At 46.3% G+C, this 13,881-nt stretch overlaps 1 protein-coding gene across 1 annotated transcript in view; it reads left to right on the forward strand.

Moving 5' to 3' along the window:
- Window positions 1-342: 342 nt before the first annotated feature.
- Window positions 343-13,881, forward strand: part of ZNF362 (zinc finger protein 362) — a 61,634-nt gene continuing 48,095 nt past the window's right edge. The window contains exon 1 of the mRNA XM_030823357.1: window positions 343-444. Coding sequence (XP_030679217.1) covers window positions 353-444 — 92 coding nt within the window. The 5' untranslated portion in view covers window positions 343-352. The remainder of the gene's footprint in view (window positions 445-13,881) is intronic.

Genomic DNA, 13,881 nt, shown 5'->3' on the forward strand with positions numbered 1-13,881 from the left:
ATAGCTGAGGAAAGTGAGGTGCTGTGATTGGCCAAGCCTAGGTCAGGTGCTTGCACCTCAGCCAATCAATGCAGCTAGAAAGAAACGGTCATGTAGCCAGAGCGAAGGGAGTTGCTACGGACTGAATTGTGTCTCCCCAGACTTCATATGTTAAAGCACTAACCCCCAGTGTGACTGGATTTGGAGACAGGGCCTTTAAAGGAGGTAATTAAGGTTAAATGAGGTCATAAGGGTGGGGTCCTAATCCGATAGGACTGGGGTCCTTATAAGAGGAGGAAGAGACACCCCCTGAGCGTTCTCTCTCCCTCTCTCCCTCTCGATGCACACAGAGAAAAAGCCATGTGGAGACACCATGAAAAGCCCCCTCTGCAAGCTGAGGAGAGAGGCCTCACCAGAACTGGACCATGTAGGCGCCTCGATCCTGGACTTCCAGCCTCCAGAACTGTGAGAAAATGAATTTCTGTTGTTTAATCCATCCAGCTTATGGCATTTTGTTATGGCAGCCCCAGCAGGAGTGGTTTCCCAGAAGGTGCTGGCTGAGGGCGTGGAGACTACCAACACGGTGAATTAGTTCTGGGAGTACTGCTGTGAGCCAGATAACACCTACTGCATCCCCCAGTTTGTGTCTATGGCACTATTATCAAGTACCACTAATAATAGATTATTATATGACAGAGTATTTATACTGGACAGAACAGTGGCAGCACACTCACTCTGGTGGGGAGTTGCAGACAAAGCTAAAGGTAGATCTCAGATTTGCTCTCTCCTGTTCCAATGTTGTTGGCAAGACCCCACACGTGGGCCCTAATGGGGGCCCCAAATGTTCCCTCTGGGGTCCCCTAGATCATTTCCTGGTACTCATATACTTATTGGTACATATACTCACATGGGTTTTTAATAATACATAGTGGTACACATCAGAAAGTAGGGAAGTGCTCAAAAGAATGATAGTGTATTAGTCCGTTCTCACACTGCTATGAAGAAATACCCGAGACTGACTAATTTATAAAAGAAAGAAGTTTAATTGACTCACAGCTCTGCATGGCTGGGGAGGCTTCAGGAAACTTACAATCATGGCGGAAGGCAAAGGAGAAGCAGGCGCCTGCTTCACGGAGGGGCAGGACAGAGTAAGTGCAAGCAGGGGAAATGCTAGATTCATAAAACCATCAGATCTCATGAGACTCACTATCACGAGAACAGCATGGGGGAAACCGCCCCCATGATCCAATTACCTCCACCTTGTCCTGCCCTTGACACGTGGAGATTACAGGAATTACAATTCAAGGTGAGATTTGGGTGGAGACACAGAACAAAATCATTATCAGATGGGAACATGTCAGAAGGACATAGGAACCAACCTGAAAACGCTCCCACTGGCCAAATCAGGGATAATTTGAAAACCAAAATAATGATAGTAACAGACTATCACCCATTGAAAAAATATGAATCTCTGTATCCATACTGACATAAATAAGGAAATAAAGTAGGGAGAAGGGAATGCTTTTTCTTACAGTAGAATGCCAACGACTAAATATAGAAATGAGAGCTGGAAAATCATCAGAGGGTGGTAGAACTCCCGGGTGAAAGCCTGATGAGGAACAGGATATTAGGGTGGTCTTAGAGTATCTCCTCATGTTACTTATTAGTGACAAAGGGAAACATGTAACTTTACAGGGGACTCCACCTTCATCAAGTGATCAAAGTTAACACAGCCTATATTGGGACAAACTGACAATCACCTGCTTCCTGATATGAAGCACTGAATCAGTGACATACCAAGGGTAGGAATTATCTGATCTGGGTGCAGGCAGTGAGTGGTGTTTTTAAGAATTTAAAAGTAGTAAAACAGACTAAAATTGAGGTGCTTTTTATTATCACCATGTGCCAACAATTCAGTGATAAAACAGTCCTCCCTTAAAACGTGTGAGCAATTGCTCTCATTGCTTTTAGATATAATTATATATTCAGTATACATATACATATATACATAAACACACATACATAGACACATACATATGTACAGTTCAAATGAGCAAATTCGTACCACTTATCTTTTCATAAATGTTAGGTTCAAAGTGGAAGTTTATTTGGAGAATTCCCAGGTAGACATTTTGCCCTGGTATATGTAAACTCTGCAAAATGTATTTGCTTGTTTACAGAGTACATTCACTTTGGTTCTCCCTGTTCAAGCTAACTTTGGTGCAGTTTGCACCTCCAGCCCGTCATATCCCATATTCCTGTGTTTAAATAGTAGACTCAAAACAAGCAATGATAGCAGAGTGATGGCAAAGAAACTGAACCTGAGTACAATTCTGACATTCTATGTGATTACCTGGCGTTTTCCCCCCATGCGTGACACTTTACAGAACTTTGGAAAAAATGTGCTCATGCTTTTCAACCTCACTTTGCTGGTGGCAGATGCTGCAGAATAAGGGTGTGACAGTGGAAAGACTTTCCCACGCAAAATGATTGCACCACACAAAGCTGTGCATGCAGTAGAGACGGTGCTTGAAGAGTGAACCCCAACATTTGAAGTGCTGGGTAATCCAAAGGGGGAATCTGTTGAGATTTTGTTTTCTGCTGAATATGACAATTCCCCCCCTACTCCAAGTTGTCCTTTTCAAGTGTGAAGTTTTAGGTAAGGTGAATCTGACACAAAAATACTTGGAATCAGCCAGAATCAGCCCTCATCACTGAAGAGTAAAATATCAAGTTTTAAAAAATTATGTATGGATTGGGTGCAGTGGCTCACGCCTGTAATCCTAGCACTTTGGGAGGCTGAGGTGAGTGGACCACCTGAGATCAGGAGTTCGAAACCAGCCTGGCCAACATGGCAAAACCCCATCTCTATTAAAAATACAAAAATTAGCCGGGCATGGGGGCGGGTGCCTGTAATCCTAGTTACTGGGGAGGCCGAGGCAGGAGAATGGCTTCAACCTGGGAGGTGGAGGTTGCAGTGAGCCGAGATCATGCCATTTAACTCCAGCCTGGGCCAAAGAGCTAAACTCCATCGCAAAAATAAAAATAAAAAAAAGATGTACGAATAAAATTTTTTGCAAAGTTATGTTTACACTAAAATAAATAAATAAACAAACAAATAAATATTTCTCATTGAAGACTGATGTACAGAAATCGTGGAAAAGTCCGCTAACTATGCAATAACAAATCATAAAGGAATGAGTATTCACACAGAAAAAACGGTCAAATCTCAAAGAAGAGAGCTGAGAGAAACAACAGAAGATGCTGGTCTTACGCTGCCAGAAGAAATAAAAGGGAAATATTAGAACATCTTGCTGTGTTACCGAGACTGGTCTCAAGGTCCTGGCCTGGAGCCACCCTCCTGCCTTGACCTCCCAAAGTACCTGGATTACAGGTGTGAGCCACCATGTCTGGCCCTGAAATTATTTCACAATGAAAATGTACCAACCCCCAACCCCCACCACCAAAACCAAGCAAGTTAAGCTGGACTCAGTGGTATGTGGGGTAAAGGGGAGAGACAGCTAAAGATGACACTGAGCCAACCCTTGTGGGTGAATGGAAGAGGATGAGAGATCATCAGTCCAGCAAGAAGAACGAATTCCGGGAAAGGTGATGAGAAGGCTGTGGACACGTGGAATCTCAGATTCTTGAGGGATGAGCAGGGGGAGGTGTGCAGCAAGCCACTGAGTATGTGGTCCTGAGGCTGCAGGGATGGATCAGGGAGGGAGAATTAACCTTGTGTAAGTCATGGAGGGGATGGAAGAGAGAGCGAGAATGAACCCTAGGGAAAGATGGCCGAGGAAGAGGAACCAGCAAAATGAACAGAAAAGGACAGATCAGAAGGCAAAGGGACAGTGCAGTGACCGTGGTGTCACAGAAATCAAGGGAGGTGAGCATTTTGGGCAGGAGGAAGTGGTCGCTGGGGAGACATGCCATGAGAAGTCAAATAGGATAAGGATGAACTTTTACAGTGGGTTTCTCATTCCACACTCTGCACATAACATCACTTTATACCCCATAAATATACAAAATTATAATTTGTCAATACGTAAAGTGGATCCTAGCAAGCAGTTAGTGATACACCCACTAACATACCTGTGAAGACCCAGAAAAAGACAAAAACTCTCTAAGAAAGACTGAAAACCAGCATTGAAAATCAACCCATGGCCAGAATCAAGACTTCCCACAGATTAGGAAGTGATGGAGGTGGGTTGAGAAGTGGAATTAAACCCCCTGTTGCACTTGATAAGAAAGTGCAAGGTGTAAATATCTCATTTTCCCCTCACTCTCTGCTCCTGGTTCAGAAACTGAAGATACGTTGCAACCAGAAAAATGGGCAGTTGTTGCGTTTCTAAGTCATAAATCCTGTTTTGGACAAGACGAAATGTTGCTTCCTCTCCTCCCTTCCCCATATATGTCCTTAAAAAAACATTCATACCAAAACCACAAGTCCCAGAAAACAGTAGGAGGTGGAAGGAGGAACCTGGATTGTGTCTGAGATTGGGGGATTCTGTTTAATATATATGTTTTCTTTCTGTTCTATTTTTTTCCCAATGACAATGTATTATAATGAGAGATATTCAAAATAATTATATATGCTTTTATATTACCAAATCACCACAACTATTGTTATGTTATGTTATGTTATGTTATTTTGAGATGGAGTCTTGCTCTGTTGCCCAGGCTGGAGTGCAGTGGTGCTACCTTGGCTCACTGAAACTCTCCGCCTCCTGGGTTCAAGTGATTCTCCTGCCTCAGCCTCCAAAGTAGCCGGGACCACAGGTGCGCCTGGGACCACAGGCACACCTGCCACCCCACCTGGCTAATTTTTGTATTTATTTTATTTTTTTTTTAGCGGAGATGGGGGTTTCACCATGTTGGCCAGGCTGGTCTTGAAATCCTGACCTCAGGTGATCCGCCTGCCTTGGCCTCCCAAAGTGCTGGAATTACACGTATGAGCCACCACGCCTGGCCCCAAATCACCACAACTTTTAAAAGTGTTTGGAGGGAATACATAAAAATCTTAGTTATTATTAAGTGATGGACCTGAAGGAGATTCTTCCTGTTTTCCTTCGACTTTTGTGTATTTTCTTTTCTTTTTTTTTTTTTAGATGGAGTCTCGCTCTGTCGCCCAGGCTGGAGTGCAGTGGTGCGATCTCGGCTCACTGCAAGCTCCGCCTCCCAGGTTGACGCCATTCTCCTGCCTCAGCCTCCTGAATAGCTGGGACTACAGGTGCCCACCACCACAACTGGCTAATTTTTTATTTTTTGTATTTTTAGTAGAGACAGGGTTTCACCGTGTTAGCCAGATGGTCTCGATCTCCTGACCTCAGGTGATCCGCCCGCCTCGGCCTCCCAAAGTGCTGGGATTACAGGCGTGAGCCACCGCGCCCGGCCAACTTTTATGTATTTTCTATCATGAGCATGCATCATTTTTAGAATGGAAAAAAATATGTGTAATTTACAAAAAAAGGAAAAGTGTCCATGGATTTGGAGACTGATGAAAGAATTGTCAGTGGAGGGATGGGATGGGGGAAGCCGGATTGAGGTTCCCCTGTGTAATTACTATAATGTCTACAGTACTTTCTGTTTTTCAAGTGCCTTTACAAAGCAGAGAGCTTTGTTTTTGGTTTTTGCTTCCCCTCTGATTCTCCTTCCCCTTCCCGTCATTCCCAGAGGGGCAGGGCCAGGAGATGTGTGTTCTAGTATCAGGGATGAACTGTTTCCTTATATATCACGTGCTTTCCTAGCTCTTTGGTCTTCTGCCTGGGCCTAGGGTTTTGACACTTTAAAGGCCAGACGAGGATCCCTTTGTTGTCGGTGTTATCACGTCATCTCTTCCCTGAGGCACTAACCACCGGAATGCCCTCACTAACTGAATTCATTCATTCGACAAATGTTTATTGAGTACAGAGTATGTGCCAGGCACTCTTTTAATCACTGGGCATACTACTGTGAACAAGACAAAGCCCACGGAGGAATGACCAAGGGGACAAGGACATTTTGTGAGCGAAAGCCCTTCAGTTTATATTTCAGAATCCTATCTCACCATGGTGCTAATTGCTCTGATGCCACCCTTTGTTGGGAGGAGAGACTGGGAAGGCACTTATGGCTGAGGTGACAGTTACGGAGTTGCCTCAGGCTCCACGATTTATTCTGCTGCGTGGCCTTAGGTCACTGGCTTCGTCTCTCTGAGCCTCAACAACTGTAAAACGGGGATCATGAAAGCTGCCTCATAAGATTGTGGTGAGGATTAAAAGGGAGTGGGGGCAAGGGCCTGAGTGTGGGCCTGGCTTGCAGGAGGTACACAATAAGGAACAGCTATTAATATTGTGTTGGGTTTTTTGGATTTAATCTCTGGGATTTTCTTCATGGGACCGCCAACCTCATTTTCTCAGCCTTCGGATTCCTGTCATTCTACAAGGGCTGACAGGCTTAGCCAGAGGCTCCAGCCCTCAGCGCTGCAGAAGCAGAAATTTGTTTCTTTTCAGGTGCACAGGGTCTAGTCTGGGTGAACTCAGGCTGCCAGGACTCCTGGGAATTTGATGAATGAACCAGGTGTCAGGTGGCTCGTTTGTAAGCAGGGCTGCTGCTTCACAGTGGCCTGAGTGCTCAGGTCCACCGTCAAGGCTGGGAAAAAGCTCTGATGTTTAAAGTGTGAGGCTGGGTCTGACCGATGACCCTTCATTTAATCCACTCAACCACCATTTAGATGGTATTTGCCCCATTTTTACAGGTGGAAAACAAAACCTGGGGCTCAGAGATGGATCACATTCTCAGAAAGGATTGGAGTTAGTTATTAAAATGTTGCTTCAGAGTTCAGGACCAGAACACAGTGAGGAGGACTGATCCATGCCTAATCCTGAGGCATATACGAGGGATTTTTTTTTTTTTTTTGGTTACAAATGACATAGGCTTGCTACAGTGGGTTAAATGGTGCCCCCCCCCCCAAAAAAAAAGAGATATGCCATGTCCTACCTCCCAGAACTTGTAAACGTGACCTCATTTGGTAAAAGCATTTTGCATATATAATTAAGGATCATGAGATGAGATCTGAAGATCATTCTGGATTACTACCTGGGTAGGCATTCAACTGTGAACAAAAATCCAACAGCAAGTGTCCCTATAAGAGATGGAAGGAAGCCAGATGCGGTGGCTCATGCCTGTAATCTCAGTGTTTTGGGAGGCCCAAACAGGAAGATCGCTTGAGGTCAGGAGTTTGAGACCACCCTGGGCAACATAGTGAGAACTTGTCTCTACAAAAAATTTTAAAAAATTAGCTGGGTATGGTGGCATGTGCCTGTAGTCCTAGCTGTTCAGGAGGCTGAGGTAGGAGACTCACTTGAGCCCAAGAGATCAAGGCTACAGTGAGCCATGATTGCACCACTGCACTCCAGACTGGGTGATAGAACAAGACTCTATCTCAAAGAGAGAGAGAGAGAGAGAAAGAGAGAGAGAGAGAGAGAGACAGCTGTGGGAAGACAAAGACAAAGATTAGAGTTATGCACCCACCAGAAACTGGAAGTGACAAGACAGGATTAGAGCCTTAGGAGCCTTAGGAGGAGGGAGCGTGGTCCTGCTGATGTCTTCTCTTTGGACTTTGGCCTCCAGAGAATAAATTCGTGTTGTCTTAAGCCACTGAGTTTGTGGTAGTTTATTATAACAGTCCCAGGAAGTGAATACACCTACTCAAAGAGGGATTTGATTGACTCAATATAGCCAAACCAAGGGAAGGGCTTGCAGTTAGGCCCAACTCTGGGGTGGCTGGGACCAGGCAGGGGGATGCTGCACTCTTGTCATGGGATGTCTGTTCTCTTGGATGGGGCCGTGGCCTTCGGTGTCTCTCAAGGAAAGACCAGGAGGAGGATTCTGATTGGCCTGGCTTGGGTTATGTGACCCGCTGGTCCCCACCAGAAACACCCGCAAAGAAGGGGCCTGGCAGGCAGCACCAATCGATGTTCACTCAGGCCATGGAAAAGCCTGGGAATTGCTTTTTTCCAGGTCGGTGTAGTGATCAAAGGGGATGCTCATATAGGACTGGGTCCCCAGCTCAGAGGGCTGGGCTCTGAAGTCAAGCCCACCTGAGATGGTACAGCTCTCCCCTTCCCCTCCATGGGGAGCCTCTGGTATTTCTCTGTTCCTGGTGATTTATGCCATTGCTTTGATTTTACAGCAACTTTCCCTTCACTGTTTTGCAGGCCACGTGCAGGAATTTTATTTTAGTGGATGACTATTATGTTGCCTGCCTAGTGGCTCCTACTAACTCTGTGACTGGCCCCTTCTCTTACTCCATCCCTGAAGTTGCTATAGGCCATTATAGACCCTGCCTTACTGGATGCAGTTATTAATTCAAGGGTGGCTGCCTGGCTCAAGCCAGACCAGTGAGGGTAGATGCCTGTAGGTGGCTGACAGTCTGAACTGCAGGTTGGAGTAGCTGTTGGTACTCCGTGTTCCTCACTCTCTGAAGAAAGTGGAGAAAGAATAAAGCTGATGTTCAAGATGTGCAGAGAGGAAGGAGGCCTTGAGATGTCCTGGTCTCTGGTTTAATTGTTCCTGAGCCCTCTGCTTTTTTCACACACAAAATGCAGATGTCTCAGGACCTCCGGCTGTTCAACCCTTTCTAGAATTAGTAGACTGGCAACCCATTTTTTTCTGTTTGTTTGCTGGTCTGTGGTGGATTTCTATTTCTAGCAACCCGAAGTTTGCAAAAAGAATTTCTCATTACTACGTATGAACAAAGTAAAGTCTAGAACAATACGCTCAGGGCAGGTCAAGTATTGACTCCATCTCATTTTACATATGGAGTAACTGAGGCACAAAGAGGGGAGTGAACCACCCAAACCACACAGCGTGTGAGTGGTTTGAGCCGGCACCCAAAATGCAGGGCTGCGGCTATCTGCCACTTGGAGTCGTTTCTTTAAGGACCTTGCCCTAATGCTGGCATTCTGATTTCTGTGTGACTTAAGAATGGCTAGCCTTATCCCCCCTCTGCCTCAATTTCCCCATCTTGTCCCTATGGGCATTCAATTCCTGGCAAAAGGCAGAACCAGGTGTTATGATGTGGGCTGCTTTGAATTCTCAGGGCCAACAAAAGGCTATTATTATTTAATTACTGCAAATGGTAATTAAGAGGGAAGGTAATTGTCAGCCCTTTCATTATAGCACTTCTGCCCTTTTCCTGTGGCAGCCCCCGGGCCAGTCATGAAAGGGAGCTGGGTCCAGATGTGCTGCGAGGGTCCAGCACGGGAAGATTGTCAGCCCAGCTGGGGGAAAGGCTGTAAGTAGTTACTGTCATCAGCCTCGCTTTCCGAAGACAATTTATGGATGATAGAGCCCTTCCACACCCATGAACTCCTTAGACTCGGTAGGAAAAAGGGAGTGAACAGTCACTGAGCACTGGTTGTCTCTTGGGCACTGTGCTGGCCACTCTCGCTTCTCTGGGTGAGGTCAAGTCCCCAAAAGTCCAGCAAGGTGCCTTGCTTATAGCAAATGCTTGCTAATTGTTGGTGTGTAGTACTTCTAATCCTGGCACACTGACCTGTGAAGTTTTATAAATGAGAAGACTGAGATCTTCCTAGGTCCTAAAGCTAGTGGGAACCAAGATTTGAACCCTGTATATCTGACCTCAAAGCACTAATGCTCTTGCCTTATAACTTGCCACAGGTACTACTGGCCCATTTCAAAGTTGAAGAAATTGAAGCCCAGATGTGCAACATGGCTTGCCCAAGCTCACTCCAGGATTTAACATTGTCAGGACCTGGTGCCCCATGTCCTGCCCTGCCTGGTCAAGGCTCTGCCCTCCTGCCCATTTCACTGCCATCTCCCTCCATCCCATAATCCCCAGCTCACTGCTGATGGTGACTGGTGGTGAAAGATGCCTAAAACATAGTCTTCCCCCTCTGGCTAAGAGAACGCTAAGCTCAACTGCAGATCTATGTAACCAGTTGTCACTGCCCATGACAGACATTGCTAATCAGTCACAGCATTCTTCCTGCTGAGAACCCAGATTACTAGTCCTTTGAGACTTAGATAAAAATGGACTGGAATTTCCTATCTCACATCTTGAAGAAATCCAGTGATGGCCCCAAGATTTCTTCAAATTCCAGTGACTTGCAAAGTTGTGCTCACTTTCAGCCCCAGTTTTCTCCTCCCAGCACACCTTTCGTCTCTCCTCTGCTCACCTTTCCTCTCTGCCCAGTGCCAAGCCAGGCAACCCTGTGCCAACCTCACGTTCAGTATGCGGGTTATTTTACTGAGGTTGAAGGAGACGGGTTGTATCATAGCAATGCAAAGGGGAGCAAGTTGAATAATGGCTAGCCCTGCTCTTCAGAGTCCTTCAGCCACCAGTGCCGGCCACTGCTCATCTCAGGCTGTCCCATTTTATGGATCACCCCCACACTTCAAGATAATGCTCAAATATTTCAACCTGTTCACTTTCTGAGCCCCTTCACCTTCAAAAATTCAATCTCCGTCACTTTTTATTGCATGAAGAAGAAATATGTATTGAGCTTACAATCTGATGTCAAAGCAAACAATTAGAAATCAGAATGAATAATTACAGCTGAGATAAGTCTGCAAAAAAGGAAAGGTAGGTCCATGGAGCTACCAGAGTATCCTGAAGGTGGCAGAAGGCCGCCCTCAGGATGTGGCTGTGAGCCACGACATGTTGGGTGAGCAGGAGCTTGCTAGGTGACAGGGTAGAGATGGTTGGGGGGCACATTCTGAGAGGAGTGCCTGTGCAAAGTCCCTGTAGCAAGAGGAATCAGCATGCCTTCTGTGAACTCCAGGGGGCTTGTGTGGCTGGAGCACCGAGGCCAAGGGGGAAAACAGTTCTAGTTGGGGATGAAAGGGTTGGCAGCGACCATGCCATGTAGAGACTTATAGGCCATTATCCCCATCAGCTTATCATGTAGAGCCAGTTAGATCTCCATCTCCTGCTCAGCTCATGGACAGTTTTGGTTTACCCAAAGCTCCATTCATATCTCTGCTTAACGGAAGGCCAAATGATACTCAGAGTCTCCCCAGAGAAAGTGGTAGAAGTTTTCCCCTTCCTGCCCCACTCCCCCAAGAAAGTGGAAAGGAGAGTACAGAGAGATTGAGTTTCACACCGATGTGAATTATGCCGCTGCCCTGGGAAGGCAGAGCATCTAGTTTGCGGTTTAAATGACACTTTTCATCTGGGTCATGACCTGGGAGGTACAGATGAGAAGGGCTTGAGAGGTTCTTATTGGGTGTGGTTAAGTGCAGGCCGGTGTTCTCAGGGAAGATTTTCCAAGGGAGGCAAGGTGGGAAAGGTCCCTGAAGAACAGGCAGCCAACATTACTCTGGCCTAACCCACACGTTCTCTTTTAATACCTGCTCTATAAAGTAGGTATTTGCATCCTTAATTTGCAGAGAGAGGAAGAAACTTGCCTAAAGTCACTATCTTTAAATGACAAAGCTAGGGTTCAAACAGCTCTCTGGGACTCTTAAACCTAATCTATTAATTAGCTCAATCTACAGCCTCTTTGAGGGAAACAAAATGAACAAAGGTAAAGAAGTGAATGGGCAGACAGTCATGTGCTCATCCATTCATTCATTCATTTATTCTCTTGGCAAATGCCATACAGCACCCACTATGCACCAGGCACTGCAGTAAAAGAAACTCTGAACTAGGAATTAGAGGACCTTAGCTAGAGGCCTGGCCCCAAGATGTAGCCAACCACTTCCCTTCTCTGGCCTCAGTTTTTTCCACTGTGAAATGGGGATAATGTTCCTACCAGCCTCCCTCTCAAGACTACTGTAGGGGGTCCAAGTAGAAAGTGCATGTGTTCAGTAGCAAAGACATGGAATCAACCAAAATGCCCATTAATGATAGACGGGATAATCAAAATGTGCTACATATACACCATGGAATATTATGCAGCCATAAAAAGGAGCGAGACCATGTCCTTTGTATGGACATGGATGGAGCTGGGAGCCGTTATCCTCAGCAAACTAATGCAGGAACAGAAAACCAAACACTGAGTGTTCTCACTTATAAGTGGGAGCTGAACAATGAGAATACATGGACACATAGTGAGGGAGCAACACACACTGGGGCCTATTTGGGGAGCGGGGAGGGAGAGCATCAGGAAGAATAGCTAATGGATGCTGGGCTTAATACCTAGGTGATGGGTTGATCCGTGCAGCAAACCACCATGGCACACATTTGCCTATGTAACAAATCTGCACATCCTGCACATGTACCCTGGAATGAAGAAAGAAGAAGAAGAAAAGAAGAAAGAGGAAGGAGAAGGAGAAGGAGAAGGAGAAGGAGAAGGAGAAGGGGAAGGGGAAGGGGAAAGGGAAGGGGAAGAAGGAGAAGGAGAAGGAGAAGGAGAAGAAGAAGAAGAAGAAAAGAAGAAGAAGAAGAAGAAGAAGAAGAAGAAGAAGAAGAAGAAGAAGAAGAAGAAGAAGAAGAAGAAGAAGAAGAAAGAAGAATGGTTGATGCTTGAGAGCATTTTTAGTTCTGATGGGAGGTACAGCCCTCCTCCTGCAGAACGAGGAGGTGGTTAGCTAGCTTGATGACAGAGAGGGACATTTAAGCTGACACCAGAGAGGAGCTGAGAGAAGTATTTCCAAAAGAGAGAATGGAGTGTGAAGGCTATGAGGCAAGGAGGAGCTTGCCACACTGAAGGGACAGAAAGAACAGGGAATCTGGAGTGGAATGAGGTGGGATTGCAAAATGACACTGAGGGCTAGATGTCCCAGATGAGTCCAAGGTCAAGGTCCCATGGTGAACATGCTGGGGATACAATGTAATGGAGCCAGCCTTGTGCTGGGCACTGTGAGGGCTGCAAAACCTGTGAGTCACCTGGACACCTCCTGCTGTCTTACTCCCCGCATCTATCAGTCACCAAGTCCTGGTAGGGCTGATTCCTTAATAAATCCCATGTTTGTCCACTTCTCTCCACCTTTGCCAAGGCCAAGGTCCAAGCCATTGCCACCTTTCACCTGGAGGACTCTCAAAGTTTCCTCACTGCCCCCAGCACCCCCACCGCTTCCCTACTGTGCCCCATTCCAGTCCATTCTCTCCTCAGCAACCACATGGACCTTTTGGAGAAAACTCTGCCCATATCACATCTTTGCTTAACACCTCCCTGGGACTTCCTTTACCCTTAAGCTAAAATCCTAAACCCTTACCTATCTGGGCCTGCCTGGGACATCTAGCCCTGAGTGTCACTTCACAACTCCCCTCTCTTTTCTGGCCCCTCAATGTGTCAAACTCCTCCTTGCCCCAGAACCTTCATGTACTGTTCTCTCTGTTGGAAACACTCTTCCCTGGTGTCAGCTTAAATGTCCCCTACTCTGGGAATCCCTCCCTGATCTTCTCTCAGACACTCTCCAGACACTTCCAGCCTTGCCTTTGCAGCACTTATGAGACCTAATTCAAGCATTACTTCAGTAATTATTTGCTAAATTCTTTCTCCTGGGACAGACAGTGGAAGAGCTCACCCATGTCCAGTCTATTCTCTTTGCAGAGGAGCACTGTATTTCCCAGCCTCCCTTGCAGTAGGCAGGACCATGTGACTAGTCTTGGCCAGTGGATGGTGAGAAGGGGTGTGTGTGGCACCTCCAGGCAGAAGCAGTGAAAAATCCATGCCTGAAAAAAATCATCCATTCTCGGCTGGGCGTGGTGGCTCATGCTTGTAATCCCAGCACTTTGTGAGGCTGAGGCGGGCAGATCATCTGAGGTCGGGAGTTTGAGACCAGCCTGACCAACATGGAGAAATATGTCTTTACTAAAAATACAAAATTAGCCGGGTATAGTGGCGTGTGCCTGTAATTCCCAGCTACTTGGGAGGCTGAGGCAGGAGAATCACTTGAACCTGGGAGGCGGAGGTTGCGGTGAGCCGAGATCGCGTCATTGCACTCCAGCTC

Source organism: Nomascus leucogenys, chromosome 12 (genome assembly GCF_006542625.1).
Source record: "Nomascus leucogenys isolate Asia chromosome 12, Asia_NLE_v1, whole genome shotgun sequence".
NCBI classification, from domain to species: Eukaryota; Metazoa; Chordata; class Mammalia; order Primates; family Hylobatidae; genus Nomascus; species Nomascus leucogenys.